The 16,117-nt window shown below is 37.4% G+C and overlaps 1 protein-coding gene across 2 annotated transcripts in view; it reads left to right on the top strand.

Moving 5' to 3' along the window:
• The window catches only part of ATP6V1H (ATPase H+ transporting V1 subunit H), a 145,584-nt gene that overhangs the window by 14,540 nt on the left and 114,927 nt on the right, over nucleotides 1-16,117 (top strand). For both annotated transcript variants that reach the window (XM_003255956.4, XM_003255957.4), the window contains exons 5-6: nucleotides 11,206-11,319; nucleotides 13,976-14,080. In XM_003255956.4, the coding sequence (XP_003256004.1) occupies nucleotides 11,206-11,319; nucleotides 13,976-14,080 (219 nt within the window). The remainder of the gene's footprint in view (nucleotides 1-11,205; nucleotides 11,320-13,975; nucleotides 14,081-16,117) is intronic.

The following is a 16,117-nucleotide window of genomic DNA, read 5'->3' as shown; positions in this document are numbered from 1 at the left end:
CTTCCAGCTGCTGAATGTCTCAGGAGACTTGAAGGAAAGAGTCAGTCTGGGTGTTTAGGGAGGGTGTTCTGTTAACTTATAAGGAAAAAAACATTTATTGATGGCCTAATTTTCACCAAGCACTGTACTATTATTGGGAATACAAAGGTTGGGCAGAATGGTGCTGTCTTCCTAGGGGTCACCTCCTTTATAGGAATCTAGTGATTTTATAATGTGAGGAAGGATCAATATCAGGACTGTCTGAGAATGACCTCAGTCTCTCTGAGCACTTTTTCATGTAAAACAGTAAAGTTTAGAAAAATGTAAATGTTATGATCTGCCATGGTTATCTTGTTACTGTATGGGACTGTACCTAGAATGAGGGAGCTGTGAGTCGGCATGCGGACCGTGGTTGCTCATATCCTCAGTTACTGTCCATATGCTCATATCTATAAATTAACACCATGACATGCTGGTAGCTCCCATTACATTTCAGCGCAGCACCACAGGGTTCTTTGTCTCTCCTTTCCGTATGTGTACCTCTTCTGTAACAGTGAGATTGTGAGTTCCTCTTATCCTCAGTGTGTTTACTTGTTTGTTCTACCCTAAAATACACAGAAAATAGTTTCAGAGTTGTGGACCCTTACAACTCAATCATTGAGGAAAGCAGTGTGGTGATTCTTCAAAGAGCTAAAAACAGAACTACCATTTGACCCAGCAGTCCCATTGTTGGGTAGATACTCAAAGGAATAGAAATCATCCTACTGTAAGGTCACATGCACATGTTTGTTCGTTGCAGCGCCAATCACATTAGCAAAGACACGGAATCAATGTAAATGCCCATCAGTGGCAGATTGGATAAAGAAAACGTACATATACTCCGTGGAATACTATACAGCCATAAAACAGAATGAGAGCATGTCCTTTGCAGGAACATGGATGGAGCTGGAGGTCTTTATCCTTAGTAAACTAACACAGGAACTGAAAACCAAATACCGCATGTTCTCAATTATAAGTGGGAGCTAAATGATGAGAACACATGCACACAAAGAGGGGAACTGCGGACACCGGGGTCTACTCGAGGGTGGAGGGTGGGGGGAGAGAGAGGATCAGAAAAAAATAACTATTGGGTACTAGGCTTAGTACCTGGATTATGAAATAATCTGTACAACATACCCCCTTGACATGAGTTTACCAATATAACACACCGGCACATGTACCCCTGAACCTAAAATAAGAGTTGAAAAAAACACACACACACAAAAAACAAGTCTTTTACCTAGAGTTCAGTATTTGTTTGCAGGTTTTTGTTTTAAACTCAGGGTATATAGTCAGAATACTGTGTTCAAGTTTCAGAGTGATTATTTTTCATGAAATACTGTAAGAGTCATTTGTTTCTGTTGTATTCTATTTTACTTTTTTCGTCATCCTTGTGCATTTCATTGTTATTATTTTTATTTTATTTATTTTTTTGAGACAGGATCTTGCTCTGTTACCCATGCTGGAGTGTAGTGGCATGATCTCGGCTCGCTGCAACCTCTGCCCCTTGGGTTCAAGTGATTCTCCTGCCTCAGCCTCCTGAGAAGCTGGGATTACAGGTGCCTGTCAGCACGCCTGGATAATTTTTGTATTTTTAGTAGAGATGAGGTTTCACCATGTTGGTCAGGCTGGTCTCAAAACTCCTGACCTTAGGTTATTTGCCCACCTCGGCCTCCCAAAGTGCTGAGATTACAGGCGTGAGCCACCATACCCAGCCTGCATTTTATTTTTGAGTATGTAAAACATTAACATGTTTCCAAAAGTCAAAACTATGCAGAAAGGTATACTCAGAGAAGTGTCACTAATCCTAGCCCATTCCAACCTCCTCTCGTAGGTGACCAATATCATTGTTTTTTTTTTTTTTGAGACAGAATTCTGTTCTGTCTCCCAGGCTGGAGTGCAGTGGCGCAACCCCCACTCACCGCAACCTCTTCCTCCTGGCTTCAAGCAATTCTCCTGCCTCTGCCTCCGGAGTAACTGGGATACAGGCACCCAGCACCGTGCCTGGCTGATTTTTGTATTTTTTTTTTTAGTAGAGACGGGGTTTCACCATGTTGGCCAAGGTGGTCTTGAACTCCTGACCTTAAGTGATCTGCCTGCCTCGGCCTCCCAAAGTGCTGGGATTACAAGTGTGAGCCACTGCACTCAGCCCAATATCATTGGTTTTTTATTTTTTTTTTCTGTGAACATAGGCAGACACATGTATATTTTTTAATTTCCCCCTCATATTTCTATAAAACACTTATTAGATATAGTCTCTTATTTTTTGCTTGTTTCACTTAACAGAATATGCCAGAAATCATTACGTGTCAGTTCATTGAGATCTCATCTCCCTGTTCTGTTTTTGACAGCTACATGGTACCCCATTAGTGGATGTACCATAGTTTACTCAGCCTCTGATGTAATGATGGACATTGTGGTTGGTTCCAAATTTTAGAATTAGAAATCATGAAGCAAAGAATAACCTTGTGCAAATATATTTTTGTGTTGTTGGGTGTATATTTCATGGTAAATTCTTAGAAATGGGATTACTGGGTAAGAGGGAATTCCATATGTAGTTTTTTTGTTAAGATATTGCCAGACGTTCCATTTTGCATTCTCATCAGCAGGGTGTGAGTGCCTGATTCCCTGTAACCTTCTCAGCAGAGGGCATTGTCAAGCTGTTACATTTTTGCCTATCAGAATGGTGTCCGAGGTTGAACATCTTTAGATGACCTTAAAGGTTGCTTTTACATTTTTTTCCCTGAATTATTTGCTCATGTCTTTGCCCATTTTATTTTTAAGAGTTATTTATATATTAGGCATATATCTCTGAACAAAGTGCAAATATTTTCTCCCAGTTTGTTATTTACCTTTTTGTCTTAGCTTATAACATTTTTCACAGGGTGAAACAATTTATTTTTATTTTTTATGTAGTCTAATTTGTCAAAAAAAAATTTTTAATCTAGATTTTGAGTAATAGAAAGCTTTTCCTTATACCCGAGTTTACAGTGGAATTCACCAAGGTTTTTTTTTAGTACTTGTATAGTTTCATCTTTAGTTAGACATTTGGCCTGCTTAGAGTTGGTTCTTGTCTATAGTGTAAGGTACGTGTCTAATTTTATGTTTTCCAAATGGCCATTCAGTTGTCCTAGCACCATTTATTAAAATGTCAGTCTTTGCCATAGTGGTTGGAGATGCTGCCTTTAACATCAAACCTCCCTATATAACTAGGTTTATTTCTGTACCTTTTATACTTTGCTTCTGGAATGCCTGTGTATTCATGTTCCAGCACCACCCAGTTTAATGATAGAGGATCTTATGGCAAGTTCCCTTCGCAGTTTTTTTTTTCCCCAGTATTTACCTAGGTATTCTTGAATGTTGTTTTTTTTTGTATGTAATGGAATGTCAGCTTATTTGATCTATGAAAAAGTTTGTTGGCATTTTTACTAAGTTGTGTTAAATCTGTAAGTTACTATTATTAAAAAAAAAAAATCAAAACAAGGCCTGGCACTGGCTCATGCCGGTAATCCTAGCACCTTGGGAAGCTGAGGTGGGAGGATCGCTTGAAGCCAGAGTTTGAAACCAGCCTGGGCAACATAGTGAGACCCTGTCTCTATTTAAAAAACTAATAATAAATTTATCAGTTAACTTAGGGAGAAATGACATCATTATATTACTGAATTTTTCTGTCCAAGGACAAGGTATACTTTTCCATTTGTTAGGTGTGTCTGTGTCTTCAGGAGTGTTGTAATTTTCACATAATGGTTTTGCAACATTTCTTGTTAAGTTTATACCTTAGTATTTTATCTTAATTATTACTGTTAAAAATAGCATTTCTCTTCCATTTTATCTCTGAACTTTTGTTTGTTAATGTATATGAAAGTCATTGATCTCTGTATATTTTCTGTTTCGGTACCTTAGTGAATTCTTTTATTTGAATTAATTTTGTGATTGAATTTTTCTCTAATTTATAAAATTTGTAAATTATAAATTTATAAAAGTTTAATTAAAAATTTTTAGTTAAACTTTTCTAATTATCTGTTTTTGCAAAAACATAATTTTACTTCTTTTTCAGTTCTTATGGGTTATAAAACAGATAATTTTACTTTTTAAATTCTTATGGGTTATAAGAACTTGTCAATTCTTAGTTTTTGAGTGCTATTATTAAGAATAGGTGTTGAATTTTGTCAAAGGCTGTTATTTTCTGGGCATCTACATAGATTATTGAATGACTTCTTTTCCCCTCTCCTTAGATATTTCAATATAGTGAATTATAGTAATGGATTTTATAATACTGAACCAACCTTGCATTCTTGGTTAAATCCCACTTGGTCATGTGTCTTATTTTCTCAATATGTTATTGAATTCTCTTTTCTGTTATTTAGGATTTTTGCCTCAGTGGTCATATGTGTAATTAGTTTACAATTTTATTTTATTTTTTGTTTTCTTCATTTGGTTTAGGTATCAGCATTATACTTGCTTGATAAAAAGGATCTGGAGGTTTTTTTTTATTTGCTATGCTTTGCAACAATTTGTTTAGCATTAGGACTACAAGGGCTAAGTTTTGGTAAAATTCCCTTGTAAATACCTCTGAACCTGTTGTTTTTGGTGGGTAATTATTTGATAGCTTTCTCTATGTCTTCTACAGAAATTGTTCATTTGAAGCTTTCTATCTCAAATGGTGATAATTTTGGTAATCTGTATTTTCTCTGGAAATTATTGTATTGAAGCTTTTGCATTTATTTTCATAGAAGACTAATCTTATTAAATCTTATGCTTTAAATTTTTTTCTTTATTTGCATATTGTGTCCCCCATGTCATTTCTTAGCTTGTTTATTTGTGCTTTCTGCTTTTTTTTTTCTTGATTAACTAGTGTTTCTCCCCCATTTTGTTAATTTTTTTCAGTCAGGATTTTCAAATTAATTGATCTATAGTTTTTCTGTTCTCTGCCTTAATTTCTGCTTTTGCCTTTATTATATTCTTCCTTTACTCTTTTTTGTTGTTTACTTTGTTCTTTTTCTAGCATTTTGAACTTGGAATTTTAATTTATTTCCATTCTTCTATTGAGAAGAAATAAATATTGGCCGGGCATGGTGGCTCACGCCTGTAATCCCAGCACTTTGGGAGTCCGAGGCGGGTGGGTCATGAGGTCAAGAGTTTGAGAGCAGCCTGGCCAACATGGTGAAACCCCATCTCAACTGAAAATACAAAATTAGCCAGGTGTGGTGGTGCATGCTTATAATTCCAGCTACTGGGAGGCTGAGGGAGGAGAATCACTTGAACCTGAGAAGTGGAGGTTGCAGTGAGCTGAGATTGTGCCATTGCACGGCAGCCTGGGCAGAACGAGTGAAACTATCCCCCCCAACCAAAAAAAAAATTAAGTATTTAAATATATGCATTTTCCTTTGATTACTGCTTGAAGTATATCCCTTAAGCTCTGATATGTAGTGATTTAGGTTTTTCTTAATTCGGTTTCTGTGTTTCCTTTCACAGAGGGTTGTTTAATATTTATATTTTAATTTTCAGGCAGAACTGCTTAAACATTTTGTTATAGATTTCAACTTTATCATGTTTTAAAAACATTTCTACTTTATGGAATTTACTGATACTTTTTTTATTAGTATATGATCAATTTTATAAATGTACCAGGTATACTTGAGAAGATGTATTCTTTCTTAAGGGGTATAAGTTTGATTTATATTTATCAGATCTACTTTATTGATTATGTTATTATTTAGGATACAGGTTTTCTACACCTTTACTTTTTGTCTACTTTTTTCTTGGTCTGCTTTTTTTTGTACTAAGAGTGGTATGTTAAACGTCTCCCCCTTATAAATGGATTTTTTACTATTCTAATATCTTTTGTAGTTTTCACTTTATAAAGGTGGATGCTGTACAGTGAATTGTGGCATTTATCATTAAAAGTGTCCCTTTGATCATACTTAATACATTTTGGCTTAAATTATACTTTAATACTGGTATAGCAACTCATGGCTTCTTGTTGTTTCTACTTGTCTGCATATCTTTGCCTGTCCGTTTTTTAAGTGAATCATTTTGTTTTAGGTAAGTCTTTTGTATACAGTATAGATTTGGGTCTTGTTTGTGAGTTGAAACCCCTTTTTCTTTTAATGGGTGAATTAAACCATCCACATTTATGAATATTACTAAGAAATTTGATCTCAACTGTCATACTGCGTTATAATTACTGTGTGCATTACTATTTTATTCTTCATTATGTGTTTTGTTTGCATTTTTATTAAACTTTTTTGGCATTTAGGAAGTTTTCTGTCTGTTCCGTTGGTTGTCTTTGTATTTATATCCCTTTAATGCTGTTAATCCCCTGTTTTATTCATTTATAATTTCATTTGTCATTTTTAATAGTATTTTTTGATTTGCAACAATCAATGAACTTATTCTACTTTTCCTCTCTTCTCATTTTTTCGTGGCTATTTTTTACTTTGTCAGAACATATAACATTTATATATTATTATTCTACACTTGTTCCCACCTTTGTTTTGTTATATTAAATTTTCACCACTGGTTCTTTTGCCAAAGTTTTCCCAGGGATCTCTTGATTAGATGAAGCTTATCTGCTAGTAGGTTCCTCAGGAGTGTCTTATGTGTACAGTAGTCTCTAAATTTTTGCATTACAATTTTTTCCTGTAATCTTCATACTTGAAGAGCAGCTTGGCTGATACAGGGTCTCTGATTCACAGTTCTTTGACTTTTGAGTCTGTTCTCTGTTGAACACCTTATAATTTAGTTTTACTTTTTGAGACCATTTTGCTTTTTTCTTTCATTTCTTTCCTGAATTCAATAAGCTGTTTTTAAATTTTCCTTTATTAGGGGCAAATTTCTCAGTTTTGGTTTTGAATTTCTGATTCAAGGTGGTATTTTGTTTTTCCAGATGTTTGAGGATATTTAATTCAGTTTGCATTGTTACGTTACAGTTTTGTTTTGCAATTGTTTTCTTGGGAGAGGAATTTCATCACCTGAGATATTTTGATTTGCATCTTTTGGTTTCTTTTTATGGTAGTTTTGTATCTGTGTGGGGTTCTTTCATCTGTTCATATCATGGAGTTGCATGGTTTATAATATTCCTCACTCAAGAGTACCGTTTTTTTTCTTCTTTTTTTCTTTGATACATGGTCTCACTTTGTTGTCTAGGCTAGAGTTCAGTGGTGCGATCTCAGCTCATTGCAACCCACCTCCCAAGTTCAAGTGATTCTCATGCCTCAGCCTCCAGAGTAGTAGCCGGGATTACAGGCGTGTGCTGCTGTGCCCAGCTAATTTTTGTATTTTTAGTAGAGATGGGATTTCGCCATGTTGCCCAGGCTGGTCTCGAAATACTGGCCTCAAGAAATTTGCCTGCCTTGGCTCCCAGAATTCTGGGATTCAGGTGTGAGCCATTGCACCCGGACTCTCTCTCTCTCTCTTTTTTTTGAGATGGAGTCTCGCTCCATTGGCCAGGCTGTAGTGTAGTGGCATGATCTCCACCCACTGCAGCCTCCACCTTCTGGGTTCAAATGAGTCTCCTGCCTCAGCCTCCTGAGTAGCTGGGACTACAGGCATGCGCCACCATGCCCAGCTAATTTTGTTGTATTTTTAGTAGAGATGGGGTTTCACCATGTTGGTCAGGGTGGTCTCAAACTCGTGACCTCAAATGATCCACCTGCCTCAGCCTCCCAAAGTGCTGGAATTACATGCGTGAGCTACTGCACCTGGCCTCTCTCTCTCTTTTTTTTTTTTTTTCTGGTGAGATACAGTTTGTTTGTTTTATTCTCTCTCTCCCCTTCCTTCCTCTTTTCTTTTTTCTTTTTTTTTTTTTTTTTGAGACAGAGTTTTGCTCTTGTCTTCCAGGCTGGAGTGCAGTGGCACGATCTCGGCTCACTGCAACCTCTGCCTGCTGGGCTCAAGCAGTCCTCCTGCCTCAGCCTCCCGAATAGTGGGATTACAAGTGTGCACTACCACGCCTGGCTAATTTTTGTATTTTTAGTAGAGACAGGGTTTCATCACATTGGCCAGGCTGGTCTCGAACTCCCGACCTCAGGTGATCTGCCTGCCTTGGCCTCCCAAAGTTGTGGGATTACAGGTGTGAGCCACCGCACCCAGCCTCTTTTGTTTTCTCTTTTCTTTTCTTTTTTTTTTTTTTTTTTTGAGACAAAATCTCACTCTGTCACCCAGGTTGGAGTGCAATGGCGCCATTATAGCTCACTGTAACCTCAAACTCTTGGGCTCAAATGATCCTCCCACCTCAGCCTCTTGAGTAGCTGGAACTACAGGCGCTTACCACCACACCTTGCTAATTAAAAAAATTTTTTAGTTGTAGAGATAAGGGTCTCATTATATGCCAAGGCTGGCAGTTTCTATAATAGATGACTTTCTTTTGGTGGGGGGCAGGTTGTATGCCCTTGGATTTTTTTTTTTTGGTCTCATTTTGTCTTGCAGAACCCTAAAGTTTCCTCTTTTGTTTCTTTTTCTTTTTGCCACCCAATCTCCTAAAGATGCGTCTTCTTCTTCTTTTTTCTTTTTAAACCTTATTATCTCTCAAAAATGATGCCTTTCCAAGACTGCTCCCTGCTCCCTGTAGCCTGTGCTTTGGTCTATGAGTAGTCTTTTTCAGTTTCTTCATAGTTAGAGTTTATTTTATTTTATGGTGGTGATTGTAGATCCACCTTAGAACTTCTTCCTTCCTGTGCCCCGTACCCTTCCTTCTACACGCATTTTTCAGATGCACCTTATCATCCACAAAAGCTTGTGGTGGAGTATGAGAGATAGCTTTTGCTGGGATTTGGTGTTTCTTTTATTATGGTTAATTACAAATGTGGATTCTCTGTCTTGTTATCCTGAGGGCATGGGTTTTGTGTAGTTTTTATTTGATCTTTTTGTCGACCTTTATTTATGATCAGTGGAGAGATTCAGATTTAGGTAGCTAGTATTATTCTCATCCACCAATTCAATGTATGTATGTTATGTGTGTGTGCATATATATATATATATATATATATATATATATATGCACACACACACTTTGTATACAAAGCATATATATATACTTTGTGTATACAAATGTATATATATGTACACTATATATACACGATATATATACAAAGTATATATATATACTTCGTATGTATGTATATACAGTGTGTGTGTGTGTGTGTGTGTATATGCTTTTTTTTTTTTTTTTTTTTTTTTTGAGATAGAGTCTTGCTCTGTCACTAAGGCTGGAGTGCAGTGGCATGATCTCAGCTCACTGTAACCTCCACCCACCAGGTTCAAGTGATTCTCCTGCCTCAGCTTCCGAAGTAGCTGAGACTACAGGCACATGCCACCACGCCCGGCTAATTTTTGCATTTTCAGTAGAGATGGGGTTTCACCATGTTGGCCAGGCTGGTCTCGAACTCCTGACCTCAAGGTATCTGCTTGTCTTAGCCTCCTAAAATGCTGGGACTACAGGCGTGAGCCACTGTGCCTGAACCAATGTATATATTTTTATTTTTTTAATTTTATTTTTGTTTTCTTGAGACAGGGTCTTACTGTGTCACCCAGGCTAAAGTGCAGTAGTGTGATCACAGCTCGCTGCAGCCTTGAACTCCTGGGCTCAAGTGATCCTCCCACCTCAGTTTCTTGAGTAGCTGGGACCATAGATGTGTGCCACCACACCTGGCTAATTTTTTATTTTTTTGTAGAGATGGGATATCACTATGTTGCCTAGGCTGGTCTTGAACTCCTGGGCTCAAGCAGCCCTCCCATTTGGCCTCTCAAAGTGCTGGGATTACAGGTGTGAGGTACTGCACCTGGCCCTCGTTACAGTTTAGCAATTGATTTTATTTGTAAAATTTTAGTTACATGGAAAAGTTTATATATACCTTTATCATAATTCCCTGTGCTATTTATAATAATTTTTTTTTTCTATTTTTAATCCTGTCATTTCATCCTTATCCCTTCTGAACAAAATGCTTTTGGACAGAATTGCTTGTGTTTCCTCACGTGCTTAGTTTTTAGCACATGATTTTGAGGATCAAATTGTTTTCTTTGCATGGATATCAACAGCAGTTGCTAAGTGTACCTGACCGGAAGGATTTCTTTATCCATATTCTCTTAAAGGTCTGTAACCTGGATACCTCTACCAATGAAGCAATGATGGCTCATCTGAATTTTGGATTCCTTGATAAAATCATTATCACAACTATTTCAATTGTTATTCTAAACAATAATGACTCATTACCTAAGGAGATAGTAGGCTATTATTCCTCGATGGGTAATTATTAGTGTAGACCAATATTAACCAAAAAAACCCACTGTATTTAAAAATAATTAAATGTTAATCTGAAAATAGGAATTTTTTGTTTTTGTGGTTATTTGTGCTTTTAAAAAGTATTATGACCCACAAATCACCACTAAAGAACTTACATAACAAATACCACCTGTTCCTGAGTAACCTATGGAAATAAAATAAATAATAAATTAATAAAAGTTTAATCAGAAAAAGTATTACCACTGCTGATATGGTAGTGTAGTAAAAAAATTTTAAAAAAAGTAATTGCTATTTAACAACTGTATTCACATAATGAACCAGAAAGTGGATCTCAGCCAGTGATAGAGAAAATTTAGATGAGAGGTGAAGTTTTAATGATTGGAACTAAGAATTTTCTCTTGCTCAGATCCTATGTCCACTGGTAGTATATGCTGTTTTCTGCTGTCTTTATCCCAAGTTTTCTACCATGATATGCTAAGAAGTAACTTGAACATTTGCGATTCATTTAATTCCCTGTTTCCCTTGCCTATTTGTTAGTAGTTCGAGGTGCATCTAGACCTAATTTGTGCTCTTCCTGCTCCCTTTCTGATTTTTATTTCCCTCATGTGGCAGCCAGGTGCTCACACTTGGGTATCGGTGGTGGGTTTAGACCTGTTACATTGGGAGTAGCAGGTCAGAGGTGCAGGCCGAGAACTGTAACTTGTGGTCTTACACTTTGTGATTTAAAATAATCATAATCATTAAAGGTGATTTTTTTAGTAAAATATCTGTCCCTACTACCATCCCTACCCCCTGCCCCATAGTAATAATGACAGACAAATCACACATACACACACACTGAAAAAAGAACACAGACTGATGGGAGGTTGAGAAGTGGTGCACAATCGTTACATTCTTTAGCAAAATATGTTCTGAGTGGTGATATCGTTTCTTTTCTTTTTTAGGAAAATCATCAGCGTGTTAGCATTTTCTTTGACTATGCAAGATGTAGCAAGAACACTGCGTGGCCCTACTTTCTGCCAATGTTGAATCGCCAGGATCCTTTTACTGTTCATATGGTAAATTTTGAATTGATTGGATTCTTTTTTTTAAATTTTTTTAAAGAGAGAGGGTCTCACTATGTTGCCTAGGCTGGTCTTGGACTTTAGGGCTCAAGCAATCCGCCTGCCTTGGCCTCCCAAAGTGCTGGGATTACAGGTGTGAGCCACTGCACCCAGCTGGATATATATATATATATATATTTTAAATACAAAGAAGAAAGGTTTTTATTTTAAAATTTTTGTTTTATTATTATTTTAAAATTGACAGAATTGTGATTACATTCTCATTCAGGTAAGAAAGAAACCTGGGCCTTTTATGACATAGTAACCTGTCCGTTCCCATAGGGGTAACTACTATGACATTAGCTTTCCATATTGGTGTTCAGTAGAGAAAGGACATTGGGATTTGGAGGGAGATAGGGTTGCTCTGATGCAGTTAAGGTTTTGTAGACTACAAGGAGTGCATCAAAGCCTGTGGAGAATTCTCACATGTAAACAGCTCTTCAGTGTTTGTAGTGAGGTTAACCACATTTTACTATATAGAAATTAAATTTTACTTCGAAGCAGCTACTGTGTTTCATTTTTAAGTAATTACCTGATTGCTTTTCAATATCTTAAATACACCCTTGTTTTTTTTTTTTTTTTGAGACAGAGTCTCACTCTGTTGCCAGACTGAAGTGCAATTGCTCGATCTCGGCTCACTGCAACCTCCGCCTCCCGGGTTCAAGCGATTCTCCTGCCTCAGCCTCCTGAGTAGCTGGGATTACAGGCATGCGCCACCATGCCCGGCTAATTTTTGTATTTTTAGTAGAGACGGGATTTCATCATGTTGGCCAGGCTGGTCTTGAACTCCTGACCTTGTGATCCACCTGCCTCGGCCTCCCAGAGTGCTGGGATTACAGGCGTGAACCACTGCACCCAGCCTACAATCCTGTTTTAAACTTAGGCTATGTTTGGAAGCCCTAGTACTGAAGAATTTTTCATGGAATCTGAAAGCAGGATCGAGAGAATACACCTTTGTACAAATAAGCCTTCTCTCTTTCCACTGGAGAGTGGGCTACGGGCTGGAGATGGCAGGAGCTGTTGGGGGACATGTGGTAGCTCCAGAGGCTGCTTGTTTCAATAGATGTTTTTAAAGTTTTCAAATCAAGGGCCACTGGCAGTGAAAATTGAACATGTATGTTATCTCGCTCCCCCCTCCCTCCTTCCACATGTATATGTATTCATACAGTATAGTTACATATTGTATTCATATAGTATATTTATATGTTGTGGACATTATGAAATATCTATAAATATCTATAGAAATTAAGGAGGACTGATGAAATAAACTGTATTTTAAAGACTACTTTTTAAAAAGCCAGTAATATATTTCCCTCTTTAAAATTGTGGAGGCTTGTTGTCTTCACTGTTTGGTTTAAATGTCCTCCTAATGGTATAACAACAAAACTGACAAATACATTAAACAAATATACACTTAGGGAATGGTTCATTATTACTGTGCAGCCAAATCCATGTTAACTTCTTGGTGATTTCATTTACTTTTGGCCAATCTTTCACATTCTGAGGGGCAGACTCCCATTGGTTTACCATGTGCTGATAAACAGCTTATGCTAGCTTATGCTCTTCTTCCTTTGTCTTGTGCATGCACTGCTGATAATATTTTCAATCCTTGGCCTCCTAACAGTAATCTTTTTAAGTCAGTTGTCTATTTTGTGACAGTAAGATGAGTTTAAACTAGATAATGTATTTATAAATTCATTTAGCTGGGCATGTGAAAACCTCAGCATGTCACAACTCAATGAGCAAGTAAAGGCGCCCCCGTTAGTCCCTATGTTGTAGAATTCCAAATACACCAGAACACTTAAATGTCTGACATTCTGACCTTGGAAGTGTACCTGTCAGTCTGGTTTGCTGTATTCAAATGTAAGAACAAACATGAGTCTACCAGCACAGAAAATTATTTCGAGGTTAGCTAGTGTAGCCTTTCATTCTCTACTGGGATGAATTATTGCTGAATGATTTGGAGTTTTAAGACAGTGATTTGCTCTCAGTACTGATAGAATATTTATTAAATTGGTTTGTGTGTGGAGAACTAGTATTTTATATTGCCTATTTAATTTTAAAAATGGTTAGTTTTATAGCTTGAAGAAAATGGAGAAATCTTTGAGGAGAAAGGATATTTGTTTATATTGGGAGAGATGACTAATACCTAGGATGTATATTATCCTAAGAAATGGATTTTTAAGTATTAGAACTTCCAAGTGGCTTGGAATGAGTGTGGGAGAGGCTGGCAGTTTGTTGAAGAGATCGCTTAGAATTCTGGCAAGTGGTTTGGTGACAGTCTGCTTCTAAGAAAGATTTTTGTGTTCTGTTTTTTGCTGGTCATATAATGAATTCCAATCTTACTTTTGAAACTCAGAATAATACAGGGAGTGTCAAGAAATTCCTAAGACCCAGCTAATTTGGGTTCACTTTGATGGAAATATTTAAAAATATATTTTTAATGTTTGTTTTAAAATATATTTTAAAAAATGAAATATGAACTATTATTTTTAGAGGGGTTGAGTGTTAAGAAATTGTGTAGCAAAATTGTTACAAATCCTTTTTTAAGGTATATGATGTGATTTTTAGAATTAATGTTGCGTTAAATGTATTTCTCATTTGTTTTCAGGCAGCAAGAATTATTGCCAAGTTAGCAGCTTGGGGAAAAGAATTGATGGAAGGCAGTGACTTAAATTACTATTTCAATTGGATAAAAACTCAACTGAGTTCACAGGTAATTTTTTTAAAGTACCTTTGAAAGGAATATAACATCCATGTTCTTTTAAGCTATTTATAGTAAATATGTTAAATTACAAAAATGTTTTATTAAAATAATGCCATTTTGAACTTGACAAACCAAACTACTCTCAGATATGGTAGTGTGCTTTGCTTTTTCTTTCTTTGACTGGCTTCATTTCAATCCTTTCTGTCTTTTCTGCCACTTGGGGTTTCTTATTCATGCTTTTCAGGGGTCAGGGAGTACCTTTCTTCTAGGTGGCTGCCAACATGATACAGGCTGGAGAACTGAAAGGACCCACACAGCTCCAAAGAGCACATGCGTGTGAGGCTTCGATAAAGGAAAAGAAACGGTACAGCAGGAGAGAGCATGCCTCGGGCCGAGAGATTTCCAGGCGCAGCTCCCTCGGCTGCCCCAGGATTGTGAACCACCAAGATTTGTGTGAGAAATCTTGGTTTTTGGAGAGCTCTCTGAAAGTTTCGAGTTAGATCTTTTGTGCCCTTTTGCTTACATAACCAGGCTAAGCTGTCTAACCGATTACACTAATAAACAAACTGGTCCTGGGTGCCACCAGGGGCATTTCAAACTGCAAACAGCATGTTCTAGATCATTATTAGCTAACCTGCTTGTCCTTGTCTGGCCAAGTCCCTCCCATGCTTCCAGCTGCCTCTGGGTGAGCCTGGGGCTACCTGGTCCAGCTGCGAAAGGACACTGTCCCACACAGTGGCTCGTTCTCACAATTTCACAGTTTCAGGGTGGGATTAGTTAGGCCTAACGAACCTACTGGTCATGTTGGTTGCTTGCAGGCCTTTCTAGCTCTATGTCTTCATGGAGGAAAATAGCCTGCAGGTGTAATGGCTTGGAAAATGACAAGTTTTCTGTTTTGTCTTCATGTTTCCTCAGAACAGGGCAAAAGATAGGACACGAATGATGGCTCTGTGGAGTGTTAGTTTCAGGCTCACAGGGATGAAGTGTAGGTATGAAGAAGTTTGGTGGGATTGATACTCAAAAGAGGTGAGAACTGAAGGTGGACAGGGGAGGAGGATTCTGGAGATGAAAAGGTAGAAGGGAATGAGATTTTGATGTGAGGGTGACCTAGAGGAGGAATGGGACCAGGAGAAACAATATTGGTAGGTTGTTAGATTACAAATAAATGTCTATTTGAAATTTTTTGAAAGTTGCCATTTAGATTTCAGGTGACTTTATTATTTTAATAGATTTTAGTTTTGAGGCATAAGAAAGACATCATATTTTGCTTAGATTTACTTTTTGTCTTGTTGCCTGCCTTTTTAAGGGGAGCCTAATTGCCATTTGTATTTGGATAGAGATATTTTAGAGTTTCTTGATCAAAATCTTTTTTATGTTAATAGCATCAATTTTAACTGGTTTGGGGCTTGGTTTTAAAAAGTGTTTTTACAAGAGCGACCATTTTATTGAATTTGTGAGATATTTCAAAAACAAACTATTTAAAACATGTAAGAAACATGCTTGTGAAAGTGAGATTTACAATTTCTAAATGTAGCATATTGGTTGGGATCAGAATGTTAGTTAAATAGGATACACCTCTCCATTTTTTCCTGCTTTGAAATGATCTCTCCCCTTGAATAAACTTCATTCCAGGCCTGGTGTGGTGGCTTATGCCTGTAATCCTAGCACTTTGGGAGGCCGAGGCAGGCCGATTACTTGAGCCCAGGAGTTTGAGACCAGCCTGGGCAACATGGCAAAACCCTGCCTTTACGAAAAATAGAAAAATTAGCCGGGTGTGGTGGTGCACACCTGTAGTTCCAGCTACTCAGCAGGCTGAGGCAGAAGGATCACCTGAGCCTGAGGAGGTTGAGGCTGCAGTGAGCTGTGATCGTGCCACTGCACTCCACCCTGAGTGACAGTATGAGACTCTTGTCTCAAAAAACAAAACAACAACAACAACAAAAACCCCACAAAAACAAAACTTCATTCTGCGGTAAGGTTAGCTTTCAGGTATAGTGGTAATAAGGCTCTGTAGCTGAATTCATAAAATGAAAATTGGTAGGGAAG

Source organism: Nomascus leucogenys, chromosome 16 (genome assembly GCF_006542625.1).
Source record: "Nomascus leucogenys isolate Asia chromosome 16, Asia_NLE_v1, whole genome shotgun sequence".
Classification (NCBI taxonomy): domain Eukaryota; kingdom Metazoa; phylum Chordata; class Mammalia; order Primates; family Hylobatidae; genus Nomascus; species Nomascus leucogenys.
Note: the sequence above shows the minus strand (reverse complement) of the source record. Positions and strands in the feature narration are given on the sequence as shown.